Source organism: Raphanus sativus, chromosome 5 (genome assembly GCF_000801105.2).
Source record: "Raphanus sativus cultivar WK10039 chromosome 5, ASM80110v3, whole genome shotgun sequence".
Lineage (NCBI taxonomy): Eukaryota > Viridiplantae > Streptophyta > Magnoliopsida > Brassicales > Brassicaceae > Raphanus > Raphanus sativus.
In genome coordinates, this window is record NC_079515.1 from 21,611,883 (window position 1) to 21,633,318 (window position 21,436).

At 36.6% G+C, this 21,436-nt stretch overlaps 3 protein-coding genes across 4 annotated transcripts; 1 reads left to right on the forward strand and 2 right to left on the reverse strand.

Moving 5' to 3' along the window:
• Positions 1-585: 585 nt before the first annotated feature.
• LOC108858515 (polygalacturonase-like) lies at positions 586-4,604 on the reverse strand. The gene is made up of 4 exons (XM_018632432.2): positions 4,068-4,604; positions 3,557-3,846; positions 1,150-1,378; positions 586-1,053 (listed from the first exon to the last, which is right to left on the reverse strand). Exons 1-4 carry the CDS (start codon positions 4,542-4,544, stop codon positions 826-828), a joined length of 1,224 nt encoding a protein of 407 aa, XP_018487934.2. The 5' UTR covers positions 4,545-4,604; the 3' UTR covers positions 586-825.
• Positions 1,560-2,976, reverse strand: LOC130512416 (uncharacterized). The gene is made up of 2 exons (XM_057010380.1): positions 2,913-2,976; positions 1,560-2,803 (listed from the first exon to the last, which is right to left on the reverse strand). Exons 1-2 carry the CDS (start codon positions 2,974-2,976, stop codon positions 1,560-1,562), a joined length of 1,308 nt encoding a protein of 435 aa, XP_056866360.1.
• An 11,233-nt stretch (positions 4,605-15,837) lies between the features above and the next one.
• On the forward strand, positions 15,838-21,400 carry LOC108859977 (type I inositol polyphosphate 5-phosphatase 13-like). Of its 2 annotated transcripts, XM_018633878.2 has the most exons (10): positions 15,838-16,819; positions 16,888-17,140; positions 17,664-18,474; positions 18,555-18,679; positions 18,816-18,900; positions 19,101-19,266; positions 19,369-19,409; positions 19,480-19,747; positions 20,302-20,792; positions 20,869-21,400. In XM_018633878.2, exons 1-10 carry the CDS (start codon positions 15,997-15,999, stop codon positions 21,166-21,168), a joined length of 3,363 nt encoding a protein of 1,120 aa, XP_018489380.1. In that variant the 5' UTR covers positions 15,838-15,996; the 3' UTR covers positions 21,169-21,400. The 2 variants fall into 2 exon arrangements, with proteins under 2 accessions (XP_018489380.1, XP_018489379.1); XM_018633877.2 differs by having other exon boundaries at positions 19,101-19,409.
• The last annotated feature ends 36 nt before the right edge of the window (positions 21,401-21,436 follow it).

Below are 21,436 nucleotides of genomic sequence, written 5' to 3' on the forward strand. Positions count from 1 at the left end.
CCAATGTTAACCTGAACAATCTTGCAATATTTCGATATTATACACACATATATATATATATGCATGTGACGGGGAAAATCAGTCATACCGTTAGTTAATGTGAATTGAAAAATAAATTAAAATGTAGTAAAAATAGAATACATATGTGTACATATCACCAAATATTTTAATTCACATGACCTGTGATTAACTAGCTGTTGACCAAAAAGACATGTGATTAACAAGCTCCCACACGTTATTGAGACTAACCCAATCATATTCGTTAATCATTCTGAGTACGTACGTAGAACAAAAGAAACTCAACATATACAGAAAGTGAGCACATGTATTTATTTTGTGTTAATTATCTAATGTTTTATCAAAAAGTAATTAATTATCTAGATGTTATAGTAAGATTAAAATTTGTCAAAAAAGTAATATTGAAATTAAGTATGTGATAATATAATGTGATATTACTTGAAAATAGTGTATGATTTTTTTCTATCAACAAAAATAGTGTATGATTATTTATGAAATTTAACACTATATTATTAAATGTATTTTAACATTTGTAAATTTATAGACTCAAAGATAATGTAGCACAAACTTAAACGACGGGATATAAACCTATTATATAAATTAGATGTCAACTTATTGTTATTTTACCGTCTACATGAATTAAAAACAACCAATCATCTCATTGCTATTTTAAAGTGAGATTTTTCCAGCAACACGTTTCCTAGTAATTTGCAGATTCTTGTATAGATTCAGACCGATGTGATGGGTGAAGATAAAAAAAGGCTGCAGCGGATTTCAGTGTAGCGTAGTAACATTCGATAATCGATATCATCGCTTTAGACAACTAGTAGGTTGGATAAGACCGAGACTAGTCCCAATAGCATTGAAACAGTAGGAAGTAGCAGGAGTTCCTTTGTTGTAACTAAGCTTAATGTCTTGTAATGTGATTCCAGTGCATGGCTTGGTCTTGCTGCATACCAGCTTCATCGCTTGCTGTGTCGCGGACGTTCCTTGTATGTTCTTATACGTCACTTGGCTTATCGCCACTCCCGATTGCTAATACACACACATGCACAATTATTTAATTATTAAAACAAATTCGAGAAACATATTTATTGGATTAGTCTGATCAAACTATGATATGATATATACCTCAGTAGGGCAACCTTGGTTGGATGGACAATAATTTTGGTCGATTATGATAGGGTTTTGGACATTTTTCATGATTAGGCTTTGGAAGAAGACGTTCCTAACGAATCCAGTGCTTGGCCTCGCCCACGACTTGATCCTTACGCCGTTTTGCGTTCCTGTGAATACTGAACTCGATAGTGTCACATTCTCAACGCCATCTTCGTTCAAGTCCTTAGCCAAGCTCCCGATGCTGCGAGTCGTATATATTATATAAATTCATAGCCATCACAATTTTTGTTTTTGAAGTGTTGAACAACTTTTAATCAAAAACAAACTTATTAAAGACTACGTACAGTGGCGGACCCAGGAATTTTTTTAACATGTGTCAATATATAATTAAAAAATAAATGTTTAAAACCATAAAAAAAAATTTATAAAAGTACTCTACGATCTTTCATATCCTGAAATCTTTTCATCACAGCTTCATTCGTAACTTTTTCAAATACATCTTTTTCGATAAAACAAATTAAACAATCATTCAAAAACTCATCGCCAATCCGATTTCGTCGATCTGTCTTCACGATCTTCATAGCTGAAAAACTTCTCTCAACGGTTGCAGTGGCAACCGGCAAAATCAAAATCAACTTCAGAAGCCTATAAACCAAAGGGAATGACAAATGCTTTCGTGTTTCCACCAAAGTACGAGCAAGTTCTCCAAGATCTTCTAAATGAGTAAACCTTTCATCATTTCGAAGGTTATCGATATAGATATCTAGCTGTTGGTCAAGAGATATGCACTCTCCCTGACTAAAGTCAGATGGGTAGAAAGTCGATAATCTCATCAGTTTTGAATGGTCAAACTGGGAGAACGAATCGATGGGAGATAAAGAAGCAGCACAAATAAGTAGTTCAGTGTTCACCTCATTAAAGCGATCGTTGAACTCTTGAAGCTGCAAATCCAAAATCGCATATAAGCAATTAACCTTATAGTGATGTTCATTTGTCACTCCTGTTTTTTTCCTTCGTCTCTTTGTGTCAAGGAAATCTTCCTTCATATCAAGCTTTTCAATGCCATGTTTCTTAGAGAAAGAAGAAACTTTAATCATAAGAGAATTCCATCCATCATCTCTAAACTTCTGCAACTCTCTTTTTGTTGATGCTACTAAGGACATTGCATTCAAAATATCTTGATCTCTGTTTTGAAGGGCCAATGACAAACTATTTGTGACTCCTAAAAGGTGAACCATCACTTGCAAGTAGAACACAAAATCAAAGCTGTCCACATAACTGAGGAGGCCATATGCTTGACGTCTTTTCGAGTCATCTGCGCCATCATTCTGAACACACTTAAGCACTTCAACGATAGAAGAAAAACACTCAACCACACGCAGCAAAGTCCTATAGTGAGAGCCCCAACGAGTCATCCCTGGTCTTTGAACAGAAACATCTTGATTTAACCCTTTTCCAGTCTTACGTTCACCATCATTAACTTCTTTCTCAATCGTTTTTTTGTGATTTTCTCTGAATGCATCTTTCCTTTTACATGAAGCTCCCACTACATTTAACAGCAGAGAAATCATATCAAAGAAGTCTCCAACATCAAAATGCTTCTTAGCAACTGCCACAACAACTAACTGAAGCTGATGAGCAAAGACCACGAGGTTGACAAGGACCTCTCATCAAATATTTCCGGATTACCTCATTCTTTTGATTTGCATTATATTCTGATATTCTTTTCCGATCAGCAGGATCCCATGATAGATTATCTAAATCATCCAAATCACTCTGAGATGATGATGGGGGTGATGATGGAGCTTTTCTTTTCAAATTTATCAAATATTTCTCCATATCTTCGACTGAAAAAAGAAACAAAAAAGTAGAAAATATTATTACTAAAATAAATTAATTAGTTAACTAGATCACTAGAAGCAAATTAAATTAAAAAAAAAGATCAAAAGGGGCTTACCTGTTGATGGCGATCGACAGTCGGGTTTGTCTTTTTCTTAAAGTCAAAGACGATGACAAAAGTTTTTTTTCGACAATAGAGTACAATTTTCTAAACCTAAATTTATTTGGGCTTTAAATTATTATTAGTTAATTATAATCATAGAATAAGTGGGCTAGTTAATGGGTTTGTCATAGAATTTTATGTTATTAATATTAAGAGAGTTAGTGGACTAGAGATCAAAGGTGGGTCAGATTTATATTAAACGTGGGTCAGTCATCCAAATATTACAGAACATGCATATGTAATTTTTTTTTTTCAAAATTAAACGTGTGTCACTTGACACCCCATTGATGGTCATAGGTCCGCCACTGACTACGTATACATGTAAAACTGAATGCGCCTTCTGCAAACTTAAATTTTTTTTTGCCTAAAAACACATTCAATTAAATTAGACGGTGTGTGTGACACGGAGACACATACCTAACCCCGTGACCTGGGCCACAAGCAAGTTTGGAGATGAGGAAGTTGCGTGTACCAGGGCCGATAGCAACACAATCGTCTCCGGTCTGAATAGTGCTTCCTGTGAATGTGACTCCATTGGAAAATTGAATGTGAAAACCGTCGGTGTTTGGGCTGTCTCCGGGAGCCACTAGCTTTACATTACGGACAGCCACATTAGTGCAGCCATTGAGAGCCATATGGGTGACCTGGCTGTTCATCGATTTCACTCCACTTATGATCACGTCTTTCCCCGAGTTAAACGTTATTGACTACAATGATAAATCAAAGAGTTAATGAGATTGACTTCTCCGGCCGGTAAATTAACTAAACGCATACATAACTAGTAATGACTAAAACAAATTTACATATTCATGTTTAATATGTCATGCATATATGAAAAGTTATTTTATTTTATTTTTTATTGTTTCTGTAAATCGATCTATATGCATAAATACAATAAACTATAATAAGAAGAGAGAGGCATATATACCCTAACACCGGGAGGACAATTCTGACCAGCTTTCCGGCAAGCCCAAAACCCTTTAGCTCGAGCATCAAAGGTCCCGCCGACAAGTGACATTTTGTTAACCTTGTTAAAAAGAATCCAGTAGCCGGAGTTTCCAAATGCCCTGTAATCTGCCGGAGCAACGACGGTCCCGGCCACTTGAAACGTGAGTCTGCTTTTGCATGGCCCTCCAAACGTTATCCCCTTGACCATAAATGTACCAGTCGGAACCATCACAGTGGCTGAAGCTGCCGAGCCACAAGCGGCTTGCCATGCCTTTAGGAATGCTCCGGTAGAATCCGTCACACCGTCCGGTTTGGCCCCGAAGGTAACGACGTTGAATACGTTGGATGAGCCGGTCGAGGCGTCGATGAAGGTGAGGAGTGCGAAGAGAAGTGGTAATGTAATATTTGATTTCGTCATTTTGTTTACGTGAATTTGACTTTGTCTTTGTTGATGCATGGGTGTTTATATAGTTGTTGGGATAAAGATTCCAAGTTGAAAATATGAATGAGACTTGATTAATATATAAGGGACTTGGATCACACTACTAATTGTCAATTGGTTTTATGTGGAAGCTCAAAAAACTTATCATGGTATCAGAGCCTGGATGTAAGAAAACCATTACTCTATTTTAGGTTTCTTGTCATAGTATCAGAGCCCAGATCCTAAAATACCCTAAACTCCTAATTAATATTAACCCTACCCGACTGGTTCTATAGGTCGTAGTTAACCCTTTCCGACCAGGTTTATAGGTCGTAATTAACTCGCTCGACCGAGTATAACTGTCTTAAAGTTCCGAGATTTATGACCGATAAGAGCCATTATCTCAAGGGAAGGTGTTGGGATAAAGATCCCACATCGGAAATATGAATGAGACTTAAGTAATATATAAGGGACTAGGGCCAATCCATTAATTGCCAATTGGTTTTAAGTGGAAGCCCAAGAAACTTATCATGGTATCAGAGCGGGCCCAATACCCTGACCCTTTAATTCAGCCCGGACAGTGGCCCGATCAACCCATTAGCTGATGGTCAAGAGAAGGTTCAGTTCTCCGAGATTGCTAGAGAATAAAAAGCATTATTTCAAAGGGGTATGATGGATTCGCGAGATTAATGGTTATATGTACCATTATTTCGAAGGAGTGTGTTGGAATAAAGATCCCACATTGGAAATATGAATGGGACTTGAATGCATCAAATGGTTCGTTACACAATTAAGTGCATGTGCTACCTATATGATAGTGTTTTTGAAATTATATGTGACTAAATAAAGAGTTTACATTTCCAATCATTAGGTGCACACATGGTTAGTATATTACTTTTATGAGCAGCGGTCGTTGTATTAACGATGACACTTTTGCAAATTATCCATTTCAACTTTTCTATATCTATATATTTATTAGGATCATATCACATGACATGTGGTTACTAGCTATTGACAAAAACGAAGACATGTGATTAACTAGCTCGCACATTATTGAGTCTAACCCAATCATTAATCATTCTAATCAGAATGACAGAAACTCAATATGTATAAGCGAATACATGTATTTATCTATGAGTTAACTATGTATACGATATAGAATGAATGGATTTTGTGACCATTTCATTAAATGCTTAGAAGATTCGGATAATATATGTTTGGAGTAAAAACACCATAAAATAGATCTGAAGTCGCATGTGGTGTGTGAGTCGAAGAGAAGAGGCGCAGCAACTGACGGAGAAAGAGACGCCGGAGCTCTCGGACTATTAAGATACAAATGATAAGTTTTTTTGGGATAAATGTCAATATAGAACGGCAAAATTAACAACTTCATGAAAAATCGTAGCATAATAGTAATAAGTTTTTTTTGAAACTGAACATAATAGTAATAAGTTGGACAAAGAGGGACAGATTCTTATTGTTTCCTTATGTTCACAATCTTCATCAAGCATGATCAATTTGGGTGGTGAGTTAAAATAGTACTGAACTTTGACGCTAGGGACACTACAAGAAAACGCATGCCTAACGACCAAACGTTACGACTACCAAAAGGTCTACCAAAAGGTGGTCGTAAATTACGGACTGCTTTACGACTAATTTACGACGAAGTCAACATTAGTCGTAATGTCGACGTAAAGTTACAACTAAATTTGCTAGTCGTACTTTAGTCGTAAAGTTACATCTAATTTACGACTAAAATTTTATGTAGTCGTACATTAGATGTACCATTACGACTAACTTACATCTAAATATTTTACATCTAATTAACGACTAAAGGAGTCATAAATTAGTTGTAATATTACGACTTAGGTACATCAAAAGTTGTTTACATCTAATTAACAACTGATTTACGAGAATAAAGTTGCACTTTGGTAGTTAAGTTATAATTTAAACGTAAATTAGTTGTAACATTGTACGTACCAAAATCGAAATTTCTCTATAAATATGATCTTCTCCCTCATTCTTAAGATACACAAAAAAAAAAAACAAAAAGAGCAAAAAAAAAGGGAAATAGTTAAAAAAATGTCCGAAAATATTTATGCGCTTCGGAGTTGGATGTATGCGCATAAAGATTCAACAGGAAAAGTAACAGACGAATTTCTGAACGGAGCAGAGATATTCATGTACCAGGCCGGACAGACGCCTCTCACAAAGGAAACGGGTAAAATGTTCTGTCCATGTCGTAAATGCAAAAATACGAAGTTTGCTGCTAGTGAAACCGTTTGGAAACATATAGTAAATAGAGGATTTACTCCACATTACTATATTTGGTTTAACCATGGAGAGGGTGATAATAGGAATGAAGCTAGTGGTAGTAATCATGTTGAAAATGTTCGTAACAGAGATGAACCACATTTGCCTTCTGAAAGTGTTATTCAAGAAAATCATATGTTAGATCATGATAGAATGCATGATATGGTTACTGATGCATTTCGTGAAACAACATCAGTAATAGAGGAGGTTGAAAATGTAGAGGGGCCTAATTTGGATGCAAAAAGATTTTATGAAATGCTAGCAGCAGCAAATGAGCCAATCTATGAAGGTTGTAGAGAAGGTCTTTCTAAATTATCTTTGGCAGCTAGGATGATGAATATCAAAACTGATCATAACTTACCTGAAGTTTGTATGGATGCATGGGCTGAGTTGTTTAAAGAGTATTTGCCTGAAGATAACTTGTGTGCTTAATCTTATTATGAGATTCAGAAACTTGTTCATAGTCTTGGCTTACCTTCGGAGATGATTGATGTGTGTATAGACAACTGTATAATATACTAGGGAAAAGATGCAGAATTGTTAGAGTGTAAATTTTGCAAGAAGCTAAGATATAAACCGCAAGGACGTGGACGAAATAGGGTGCCGTACCAGCAGATGTGGTACTTACCAATCAAGGATAGACTCAAGAGATTATATCAATCTGAAAAGACGGCAGCGTCGATGAGATGGCATGCAGAACATGATCAGAAGGAAGGAGAGATTAATCATCCCTCTGATGCCAAAGCGTGGAAACATTTGAATAATGTCTATCCTGATTTTGCAAGCAACCCCCGCAACGTTTATCTTGGGCTCTGCACAGATGGCTTTAGTCCATTTGGAATGTCTGGAAGACAATACTCTCTCTGGCCAGTCTTCTTGACGCCATACAACCTTCCACCAGAGATGTGTATGGAAAAAGAATTGCTTTTCATGAGTATATTGATACCTGGACCCAAACATCCCAAAAGATCCCTTGATGTTTTTCTACAACCTTTGATTGAAGAATTGAAGGAATTGTGGTCAACAGGCGTGCAGACATATGATTGTTCAACGAGAACAAACTTTACAATGCGAGCAGTTCTACTGTGGACTATTAGTGATTTTCCTGCATATGGGATGTTGTCGGGCTGGACGACGCATGGGAGGCTATCTTGTCCATATTGTATGGGAAGCACAGACGCATTTCAGTTGAAGCATGGTAGGAAGACGTCCTGGTTTGATTGTCATCGGAGATTTCTTCCCATTAACCATCCGTACCGAAGGAACAAGAAACACTTTCGGTCAAAAAGGATAGTAAGGGACACCGCTCCACCATATTTATCTGGAGAGGAAATCGAGAAGGATATTGATTACTATGGTGGACAAAGCACAGTTGTCAAAGGCGGTAATTGGCATAATCCTCCGAATATGCCTAATGGTTACGGGACTCAGCATAATTGGCACAAGAAGAGTATATTTTGGGAACTTCCATATTGGAAAGATCTGCTGCTGCGCCACAATCTGGACGTGATGCATATAGAGAAGAACTTCTTTGACAACATCATGAATACGTTGTTGAACGTCCCTGGGAAGACAAAAGATAACAAGAACTCAAGGTTGGATTTACCTGCATTATGTTCTCGGATTGAACTGCATATTATGAACGATGGGAGAATTCCAGTTCCCATTTTCAGATTGTCAGCACAAGCAAAAGCTGCGTTGTTCAAGTGGGTGGCGTCAGATGTGAAGTTTTCTGATGGATATGTTTCAAATCTATCAAGATGTGTTGATCATCAGGGACAAAAGTTTTCAGGAATGAAGAGTCATGACTGTCATGTTTTTATGCAACGACTTCTGCCATTTGCACTTGCGGAGTTGGTTCCAAAAGAGGTTCACGAAGCACTTGCAGGTAACAAATAATTAAAGTTATTATTTCTTCTTGTTGGAAAAAAACTTATGATTGTAAATTATGTGTAGGCATCGGAGTTTTTTTTCAGAGATCTTAGTGCACGCACCTTAACTGTAGACGTCATCACACAACTTGATGCGAATATCCGGATCTTGATGTGTAATTTGGAGAAAAATTTTCCTCTGTCCTTTTTTGACGTCATGGAACATCTGGTTATCCACCTTCCGTATGAGGCAATGCTACGTGGACCTGTTCATAATGGATGGATGTATCCTTACGAACGAGCTATGAAATATTTGAAAGGCAAAGCAAAAAATCTGGCAAGGGTGGAAGGTTCAATAGTTGCTGGGAGTTTGAATGAGGAAACATCTCACTTTACGTCCTACTACTTTGCGTCACAAGTCCGGACCAAAAAAAAGAATACGACCAGATATGATGATGGTGGTGTTATGCCGACATATATTGTTGAAGAAGTTCCAGACATATTTACTCAGATTGGACGGCTTGGTGGAAAACTAAAAGAAGTTTGGTGGTCAAGTTCTGAAGACGCACATAGTGCCCACACATATATACTTCTTAACTGCGAGGAGATTGAATCATTTGAAAGGTAATTGAAATTATTATTTCTGTTAAATTTTACCACACATATATAACACTTAATGATAATTTTCTTTTAAAACAGCGATTTTGTTGCCCAAGTCGAAGAAGCTATACCAGGAATATCAACTGCTGATCTCAACAAAAGGAAAGACCAACACTTTGTGAAATGGTTAAAAACGCAGATACGTCGTGTATCTAATTAATTAACATGAAAATTAATTATATGATTGGTTAAGTCTTTATACAAATAAATGTTGATGTTCCAGGTTGATTATGATGATCAATTTTATCCTCATTGGTTTCACGAATTGATACAAGGTCCGGTCGGTAAGGTCACCATTGCATCTATGATGTTTGGGGTTTGGGATTTTGAGTATAGGGTTTAGGGTTTAGGGTTTAGGGTTTAGGTTTTAGGGCTTAAGTACGACCACTTTACGACACTATGATGTTTGAGGGTTTGGGGTTTCGGGTTTAGGGTATAACGAAGCTAATTAGTCGTAAGTACGACTCACGTACGACTACATTACAAAGTAGTCCTAAAGGAGTCGTACATTTACGACTCATATACGACTAAGTTGACCATTAGCCCCTCATTGGTCGTACAATTACGACCAACGTACGACTCACATGTCGAATGTGCCCCTATATATACTCCCTTCTTACCATCTCATATTATAAACAAAATTTACAAATCTTAAAAAAAAGGAAGTGAAGAGAGATTTGGGATCATAAGTGGAAATAGAATTCGTTTATCTATTCGTTATGTTGATTCTATTTTCTCTTCCTTGTTTTTTGTAGACTTTAAAAATTTGTTCACATGAAAATTAATCCATATATACAAATTTTAGAAAAAAAAAGAGGATAAAGATATGGAAACATAAGTAAAAACAGACAATTCCTTATGTTTCGTCATTTCTACTTGTGATTCCAGTATCTTTTTTCTCTTTTTTTTTCATAATTTATGTCAAATTGGTAATAGAGGTTTATCATAATTTTTGATAAACCTCTTCGAATTTTTTTCTAATAAACGTTGGTCCCAATGTGGTCGTGAATTGCATTCGTCGTAAACGGGTTGTAGATTTACGACCAATGTACGACTCATTCGTATTAAGTTGGTCGTAACTGTACGACCCGTGTACGACTATCGTAGATTTAGTCCTTAATTAGTCGTAAAATTACGACTAATGTACCACTATTGGTCCCTCTTTAGTCGTAATAGTACGACCAATGTACGACCACAACCAAATCTCTATATAAACTTCTCACCGCGAAGCCATTTCGTTGCTCATTCCATTCTCACTCCCCTCTCTCTTACAACCTCAGAGCTTCTCCCTCTCTAGGTAATTTTTTTTTGTTTTAGTTATAGGTGGTTAATTAGTTAGGTGATTAGATTAGGTTTGGAATTTAGTTAGGTTATTAGATTAAGTTTGGAATTAGTTAGGATGATATTAAAATGTGTTTATAATTTTTTTAATTAATTATTTGAATTGTTTTTAATTTTTAATTTTTAATTTTTTTAGATTGACGATCTTATATGGCTACTAGCGGTAGAAAGAGACTTAGAAACCGTGGCGGGAGGACTTCTTACGGGAGTACCTTTCTCGGCCAGACGGATCCATCAGCTTCTACCTCCCGCACCCCCGAAACTGTCCCCGAAAGCCAAATTCCTAGCGTCCCGTATGTGCCGCAGGCGCCATACGATCCACATGCATACTATCCGCAGCCATACGTCGATCCGACTACATACTTTACTTATGAGGAGGGTCGTGATCATCAGCAGCCTCATGATCAGCAGCCTCATGATCAGCAGCCACAACATCCACAACAACCTCCACAGCCGGCACAGCCGGCTCCAGAGCAGGTTCCATACGAGCCTCCAGAGGAGGCTCCTGCAGTTCCTGGTGTTCATCCAGATTTGATGGTGCCACCGGATGCACCTTATGCAAGATATTCTGTGGAAGACATTCTCAGGATGCCAGGACGAGAAGGTTTACCCGTCCTCGATCCATATCTACGACCCGGCACGACTTGGTAATTAATTTTAAATTATTTTAAAATTTACATTTAATATTTAATTATATATATAAATTCTTTAAAATTTTGTAGGTTTAAAGCGGACAATGATGTGGGCCAGAGCGTTGGGGACATCATCAGAGGAAACTTTCGGATTGCCCATCCTAATTGGACTCTTACACCGAACCACGTTCGCATTACTTGGTTCAAGTGCTTCGCGGTTAGTTTTAAATTAAATTTATTTATTTATGTTTAAAATTTTAAATAATTTGGCTAATTAATATTTTTCATTATTTTTTGTAGCAAAAATGGCATTGGTCCACTGGGATCAATGAGACGGTGAAGAAAGCGTTCAACAACAAGGCAATGCTCCGTCTCAAAAACATTGTTGGCGACTGGAAGGAGAAGTGGAAGTATATCAGGGATGATGCAAAACAAACGTACCTCAGCAATGACGTTTGGACTGGCTTAAAGGCTTATTGGCTTTTGCCTAAGTCAGTCCAAAGGTCTCTTAAATGCTCGGCCGCCCGGCTAACCCGTGATGCTCAAGGTAACCTGCCAATACCTCATACTTCCGGACAGATTCCATATGCCAAAAGGGCATTGCAAATTGTAAGTTTTAGATTTTTTCTTAATTTTCATTACATATATATATATTATATATATAATATATATTGTTGTTGTTTTTAAATATAGGCTGCCAAAGAAGGAGCGCCGCCGACTCTCAGCCGACTCTACAAGGAGACCCACTCCCATGCCGATGGCCAATTCGTACATCCACGAGCAGAGCAGATCTACAACGATGTAGAAGCTCGGATTCAGGAGGTCCAGACTCAGCGGACGCAACAAAACCCGGATGATCCACCGGTCTAGCTTTCGGCCATCGAACAAGACCGAATTTTCGAGCAGGTAAAATATTCGACCTTTTTAAGTTATATACATGCATATATTTATTTTACATATGTACTAATAATATCTATTTATAAATTATATATAGGTTGCTCCGAAGAGAAGGGGACGTATAATTGGGATCGGGAGTGTGAATGATGTTCCCATGGCGAGAGCTGAACACGCTGCTCAAAGGGAAGAAGAGTCCTCGGTCCGGAGGGAGTTGGAAACTGCGAACCAGAAGTTAGCCGACCACAACGGGATGTTTAAGTCGATGGCAAACATGTTCGATATGCTTCTAGAGACAACTCCGAACGTCGACCCGTCGGTTACAGCATCGTGGAAGAACCTGCGTCCGACCTTCGTCCCCAACCCGACTCCGGAAGAGCAGGACGATTTGACTCGGCGTGCCGAGGAGAGGAGTTCTGAGCTCTTTTATGATCTTAATGCTTAGTTTTCGGTTTTAATTATTTTGTATTTTGAAAACTTTGAATTTTTAAATATTATATTATTATGTTTTTATGAATTTAAATGAAATTCGTAAAATATTTTATTTTTTAAAAAAATCTTTTTTTTTGTAAAATTGAATTATTAAAATTAATTTTAATATTTAAAATCGAATTACTAAAATTACAGATTCGATGTAAGTTAGTCGTTATATTACGACTAATTTACCTCTATTTAAAAAATACTTTACGACTACTTAACAACTAATATATAACATCTACTTTACGACTAAAATCTTATGACCCACTTACGACTACATTTATTACATCTACTTTACGACTAATGCTTTACGACCTGTGTACGACTACATTTATTACATCTGATTTACGACCAATTATATTAATCGTAAAAGTACGACTCCCTTACGACTAATATATTTAATCGTAACTTTACGACCAAAGCCCAACCATTTAGTGATTACGACCAGCAGATTACGACCAATCGTTTTTAGTTGTTCATTGGTCGTAATACCCTTTTTACGACCAAGGTACAACTAATCCCGTAGTCGTTAAAGACCTGTTTTCTTGTAGTGGGAACTTTGCTTTCTCTTCTTCAATAAAACCAACAATCTCATACACACCTCTAATATAGCGCCTGAATAAGTACTATGCGGTTACATAAACAAGTCATCACTCTCGTCCGACATGCTTTGTCAATGGTTCTCTGCTAATCTCTCTTGATCGCACAAACTAACGAGAGACGCTTCGTTACTTTCTATGCTTCTACCATCATCAACTGAGGGATTGGGCCTATTTCTTGGGCTTCTCTTCTCTAACAACTTCAGTCTGGGCTAATTATTTTGATTGGGTTTTTTTAAAATGTAATGGCTACTTAGCCTACTAAACTTTGCTTTGTACAATTTGCATTCTCATGCTTTAATTTGAAAATCGTTTAGCAAAAAAAAAAAAAGTCATCACTCTCGTAACAGAAAATGTTACAGTCTCCCGTCTCCGTATCTAATCTATTTTTTTTCTGACTTAAGGCATGTTAATCTATTCAAAGTAAATTATCAGCATTCTGTTTCAAAGATTAGAAGGAAAAAGAAACTTCGTACATATATAAATGGGGTCAGCAAAATCAGTCCCAGTCTTTTTATTGGGCTATGTGAAATTTATAAGAATAACACATGTAATCTGTAATCCGTAAAACGGGTCCTAGTATTTTAGCAAAGGTTCTAAACTTTAACTCAAACTAGATTTTAATCCGTACATTCGTACATATATTTTTTATTTTATAAATGTATTTTATGTTATTACAAAAATTATAAATATATAATTTCTATTTAGTTCATATATTGTGTAATTCTATAATATTATTTTATTATTTTTATTGGACGTTATTAATATATAGTGATTTATTTAATACATTTTGCTTTGTTTTAATTTTTATTACTTGCTAATATATTTTCAAGTTAGGTACAATAAAATAACAAAATGAAATAATCAAATAGATAAGCTCCTTCTGTTTTTTTCTTTAATTTGTACATTCTGTTATAATACATTTTCTAAATTTATATATTTATACTATAGAAGAGAAATATGTTTAAGATAATTTATATTTAGATTTTGTGTGTTAAAAGTATACTTTAACATATATTATTTTAATATTTTACGGATTTATAAGTAAAAATATTGTTTTGTTTAAATAATATAACCTTATTATTTTACATAGTAGCATCTATCATACTATTTTAGTAAATTTTATTGATATAAAATATTTTCTGGATGTTATGACATTAACTCTTCTTTTTATTTTTAATTAAGATTTCAAAAATATTAGATTGCTTTAATTTTTACAACATACATAGTTTGTTTTTCCGTGGTCATTTCAAAAAGTTATGATTTATTATCTATGATTTTATCTTTTGTAAAATTTTAAATATTATTATTTTGAGTTTGAATATTTATTTTCAAAATTTTATATTTTTCAAGAAAACTTTGAAACAATTACACTACTATTTTGAGTTTAGAAGATTACATGAACTTTGAATTTTTTTGTTAATACATTAATACATTTTTTATAAAAGATATCTTAATTTTTGGTAATATTTTTTAAATTTATCTCAATATATTTTGTAAATTTGAAAAATAAATTTATAATTAAAATTTTATTTGTCATTAATATTTTAAATTAATTATTAAAATTTCATAGTTTTCTAATAACATATTTTTTTAAATAGTATATGAACTAAAGGTTATTATATACTATTATATTTTTGTATATAATCATTTTAAACTATATATTGTTGAGAGTTTCAAAATAAATAAAAAGATATATATGGTTGTAGATATAAATGTTTAAACTATGCTATTTTGTATAAAACATTACATATTTTATGGATTTTAACCCATATTAATGAGGAGTGATAATTTATTTAAATGAAACAATTCTAAAACTAATATTTGTTAATTTACCTATTTAAAATAATTTTGTCATATTTAATTCATATAGCACTTCTATTTTTATATATACGGAATATAACTGTAGAATTTATTAAAATTAGTATAAAATTTTTATGTTATTATTTAAAAACAAAATTTTAGTTAATATTGATTTATTATAATATTATATTACTAATTACGAAGTTAACTAATATGTTATTTATAAAATATTTAAAATTGTAAGTAAGATTTTGTTAGATTTTTTCTCAACAAATTTTGTTATAACTAATATAAATAAAATTAAAATTTATAATTGGTTTATTTTTAATTTAAATAATCAAATATGTCATATTAATTATTTTTTTAAGTGATCCTAATATGACTTGTTAATGGTAGATAAAAATAGAACCCTAAATTAATAGATTAGATTTGCAAAAGAAATTACGGGCCTTGTGCAAATGATTCTTATCTTTTGTATCTTATAAACTGAATATTATTTAAAATTTGATAATATAAATTTTAGTTTAGCAACAAAGAGAGTTTGATTAGGATTAATGAAAAGAAAGGATATAAATGGGTTACACTTTTGGGCTAATGTTGGGTTACAATTGCATTTTGTAATGGGCTAATCTCTGTTTGATAACCGTTTGTAATAAGAATGGCCCGTTTGTGGCAACGTTTTCAAAATAAAATAAAATATTAATACTTGTCTCTCAGACAAACATTCCCTTCCGTACAACAAGGAACACACTCGCTTCCGTACATTTGTCGTCATCGTCATGCTTCTCGCTCTCTCTCCCCCTAACTACGTCCGTGCTTTCCTCTCACTACTCTCATTCTCCATCATTCCCAACATTCTCCAATCGTTTGAGTTCCTTTGATCATCTTCTCATCATCAATGGATACCCTAACCATCGAAGGAGAAGACGAGGCGGCGTTGGCCTCGATCATCCCTGCTCCTCCTCATCGCAAGACGCAATCCTTCAGCCACCAATTCGACCTGAAGCCGCACCCTAATATCCGCCGCAACCGCAAGCACAGCCTCGACGAGATCCCTCGATCCGCCACCTTAGCCGCCGAAGCCGTCTATTTCGACTCCTCCGACGACGAGTTCTCCACCGGAGGAGTCGTCGTGAACGGCGACAACGTCGCAGACGGAACCGTCACAGGCGAGGATTACGCCGTCGTCACGCCTCCTCCGAACGCCGTCGTCGGGGAGGACGGTGTCAAGCCGCTCCCGGAGTTCATCGGCGCGGGAGGCGGTGCCGGAATATTCAAGGTGCCGTTACGCGCGGCGGTGCATCCCGGACGGCCGCCGTGTCTGGAGCTGAGGCCGCACCCGCAGAGAGAGACGCAGACGGGGAAGTTCTTGAGGAACATCGCTTGTACGGAGACGCAGCTGTGGGCTGGTCAAGAGAACGGCGTGAGGTTCTGGAACTTGGAAGAGGCGTACGAGGCAGGGTGTGGGGTCGAAAGCCAGGTGCGGCGAGGGGATGAGGATACGTCGCCGTTTCATGAGTCCGTTGTTACTTCCCCCACATTGTGTTTGTTGGCTGACCAAAGCAACAAGCTTCTGTGGAGTGGTCACAAAGATGGAAAGATCCGGGCTTGGAAGATGGATCAGACGCCTTGTGATTCTGATGATTCAAGTTCTTTTAAGGAGCGGATCTCGTGGCAAGCTCATCGTGGTCCTGTGAATTCAATTGTCATTAGCTCTTATGGTTAGTTTACTCTGATTATAAAAGATTGATTAGTGTTCTTGTTCATCATGCTTACGTTTATGATGTAGGTGATATGTGGACATGCTCTGAAGGAGGTGTGATCAAAATATGGCCTTGGGAGTCGTTGGAGAAGTCTCTTCTGCTTAAACTGGAAGAGAAACACATGGCTGCCTTGTTAATAGAGAGGTCTCCGACTGATCTCAGGAGCCAAGTTACTGTCAATGGGACATGCAGCATCTCTTCCTCTGAAGTCAAGTACTTGTTAAACGATTCAGTAAGAGCTAAAGTGTGGGCTGTGCAGTCACTCTCATTCTCAATCTGGTAGGTTTTATTTCTTCTCTAGCAAATGACACTGGTTAATTATGTCAAGGTTCTAAAACACGGTCTAGGGAGCAAATCGGTCATAGCCGATTTTTTTTTTCTTCTTAAAATTTGATCTAAGTGGCTCAATGGATTCAATATGTTATAAATCAGAATCAGACTAAATTGATCTAAATAAATCTAAATTGGTGTAAATTAGCTAAATTAAGCAACAATGCTAATGAAAATCCACACATTTTTTTTTTATATATATTACACACACATTTGTTTGATTTCTTCTCTTTTGTATATCCAATTTTTATAATCCATCAAATTTTTTTTTTTGTTATAATTAAACCCAAAATGTTTAAAAAAATTGGATATAATTACAAAATGTTAATAAATAAATCAATAGTATTTTTAACGTCTAGATGTTGTCCAGGCCTGAATAAGCTAGGCATATATAGAGTTCTAGTTACAACCTACCGAATTTTTGAACATTGTTTACGTTCTGTTCCTTTTAATCACTTTCCGATCTGTGCAGGGATGCTCGGAGTAAAGACCTCTTGAAAGTTCTAGACGTGGAGGGGCAAGTTGAGTGTCGTGTGGACATGCCCCCTCTACATGGCCAACAAGTTGACAATGAGACGAAAGCGAAGCTTCCCACACCTTCCAAAAAGGAAAAATCACCAGGCTTTCTGCAGCGTTCACGTAACGCCATAATGGGAGCTGCAGGAGCTGTTCGCCGAGTTGCCACTAGAAGTGCAGGAGGGTTCGTGGTGGAAGATACAAGGAAAACAGAAGCTATCATCTTAGCCGTAGACGGAACGGTTTGGACCGGAAACATGAGTGGTCTAATCGTCCAGTGGGATGGAGATGGAAACCGCTTGAGGTATGTGAATCATCACCACAGGGCTGTTTTGTGCTTTTGCGCTTTTGGAGATCGAATCTATGTGGGCTACGCAAGTGGCTACATCCAGGTCTTGGATCTTGATGGAGAGTTAGTATCGAGCTGGGTTTCACATAATGAGCCTGTGATAAAGCTAGCAGCTGGTGGTGGTTTTGTTTTTAGTTTGGCCACTCATGGTGGAGTAAGGGGGTGGTATGTGACATCTCCAGGACCTTTGGACAACATAATCCGAACAGAGTTGTCTCAGAAGGAAAGTTCATATGCAAGACAAGACAGTGTTAGGATTATGATTGGTACTTGGAATGTTGGTCAAGGAAGGGCTTCACACGGTGCACTTATGTCGTGGCTGGGGTCTGTCACTTCAGATGTTGGCATTGTCGTTGTTGGGTTGCAAGAAGTGGATATGGGGGCAGGTTTCCTTGCCATGTCTGCTGCTAAGGAAACGGTAACTTCTTTTTCTACACTTTTGATGTTGCTTTGTTTGTAATGATAAAAGGTCAAAAGAAACGAGTGTTGTGGTTGTAGGTTGGACTTGAAGGAAGCGTTGCGGGGCAATGGTGGATTGATGCAATTGGAAAAGCACTTGATGAGAAGAAAACTTTCGAGCGTATGGGTTCAAGGCAGTTGGCTGGACTTCTGATATCTCTTTGGTTAGTGAAATTTCATTTATGAAATGGTGCATTCTTGTGCTTAGCTTGTATGTAACACGTTTGTAAGGTCTACTATCAGCAGTTGTTTATCTTACATGATTAATCAACTACGTATGTGTTATAATTTTCTGCTTAGGGCGAGGAAGGAGATTAGAACACATGTTGGAGATCTTGATGTTGCAGCAGTCCCTTGTGGCTTTGGCCGTGCCATTGGCAACAAGGTAGCTCTTACACTATATCCACTTTTCTTTAAACTTAAAAATCTGATTACGGAGCCTATACACACTCAGGCCTTTTGGCACTTTAGTATTTTTATTTCTCTTGTGTGATTGTCAAAATGAAAATGAGGAAGTAATCTATTGAAACGTAAGCTCACTTGCAGTATATTCTCTGTAACATATTAATCTCATTGTCTACATAGGGAGGTGTAGGTCTGAGAATCAGAGTTTATGATAGAATCATGTGCTTTGTGAACTGCCACTTGGCTGCTCATTTGGAGGCAGTTAACCGCAGAAACGCTGATTTCAATCACATTTTCCGGTTAATGGTCTTCTCACGAGGACAAAACCTAAGTAACGCTGCGGCTGGTATGGTGTTGTTCCTGTTCTTGTCTTGCTCACTTGGCTTTTCCTCATATTTATTTTGGCTGCTTTATTCTTCTGGTTTGCCATGGGCCCTATCTCTTGCAGCTGGTGCCTCAACAGCAGCTTACACACTAAAGACTACCACTGTATGTTACTACATCGCTTCTATCCCTTCTCCTATATCTTTTGTACTGAACATGTTTATTTGTTTCTCAGACTCCAAGTCCCGGAGCTGAAGAAGTCAAGTCTGATTTAGCAGCAGCAGACTTGATCGCATTTTGTGGCGACTTCAACTATAGGCTGTATGGTATAAGCTATGATGAAGCTAGAGACTTCATTACGCAGCGATCCTTTGACTGGCTTAGAGAAATGGACCAACTTAGACAAGAGATGAAGCTTGGTAAAGTCTTCCAAGGAATGCGTGAGGCGTTAATCACTTTCCCTCCCACTTACAAATTCGAAAGGAACCGCGCAGGCCTAGGAGGTACCAACACAAAATTTAGAAAATTCAAATCAGTTTAAATCTATTTAAATTAGTCTAAATTTACTAAATTAGATTATAAAGCTAGTAAAAATACACAAATTTGAATTCGTAATACAAGTACACAATTTTTTTTAGTCTAAAAATATTTTTATAATTAAATCAAAAAACTAAATAATTTATATAGATGTTCTGATCTGTTGTATGCATAGTTCTAAAAATCAGTGCTTTAGCATCCGCCTATGTGGCAAATAGCTCTTAGCCAAAACAAGTTTAAAAAAATTCGATTTATACATCCGAAATCGACTTAAATCTATTTAAATTAGTCTAAATCTACTAAACCAAATTATAAAGTTAGTACGAATCCACAATTTTTTCTAATTTCTGTTGTTTCTTATATCTAAAAACAATTTTATAATTAAATCCAAAAACTAAAATAATTTATATAAATATGAAATATATATAAAATAAATTAATAATTTAAACACCTACCAATTTCCTGAAAATTTTCCTGCATTGTTTTAGAACCATTAAGCTTTATGTTTTATGATCTCCAGGATATGATTCAGGCGAGAAAAAGCGTATTCCTGCATGGTGTGATAGAGTTATATATAGAGACACTCAATCAACCCCATTCTCAGAGTGCAACTTGAAATGCCCTGTAGTTTCATCAGTTATAGTGTATGAAGCTTGCATGGATGTTACTGAGAGCGATCACAAACCCGTGCGCTGCAAGATTCATGCGGCCATAGCTCACGTTGATAAGTCTGTAAGGAGACAGGAGCTGGGGAATATAATTAGGTCCAACGAGGAAATAATATCCATATTCGAGGATCTAAAAACTATTCCAGAAACAACTGTGAGCACCAACAACATCGTTCTTCAGGGTCAGGAGGACACAGGGACCTTAATAATCACAAACAATTCAACCACAAGCAAAGCCATTTTCAGCATTCTCTGCGGTGGTCAGACTATAGTTAAGGATGATGGAGAAGAGTCTGAGTATAATAATCCAAGAGGATCCTTTGGTCTACCTCGCTGGCTTGAGGTATTAAACTCTCTTTCAGTGCCAATGAATCTCTCATGTAGTATTGTTCAAGAATCTTTGTCCTTTTTTTTTGTAGGTTTCACCAGGTTCCGGGGTAATTAAACCAGAAGAAGCCGTGGAAGTGAAAGTTAATCACGAAGCTTCTCACAAACTGGAAGAGCATGTTGATGGTGTCCCACGGGGCGAAGACACTCGAGATAAAGAAGCAATCCTGATGGTGAATATTCGAGGAAGCTGCTCAACTACATGGACAAACCACTCTATCAAAGTCCGTCACTGCTTCTCGGCTAGAGCGTGCCTCCTTGAGTCCGAACCCACAGACCTAACAGAGAACCTAGACGGTTCACCTCGAGGAGAAGGTGATGAGGACTCGTAGCATTTGACAGTTACAACTAGATCTTAGAGCAGAAGTACAAAACAAATGCATCAGCTGTAAGAATCGCTTTTATTCATTCTTTGGAGAATCCATTTTGTGTCAGAAACTGTAGATTTCTCTCTTTATACTATTCCTCGTACGATTCAACTTTTGACTCTCCTCACTTGAAACTGTTCAAGCAAGACTTGTGTATACATTTGTTACTCATACATTCTCTTGTTGAATTCGCCGTTGTGTGCATACATTCTTTTGTTAATAAAATCCTAAG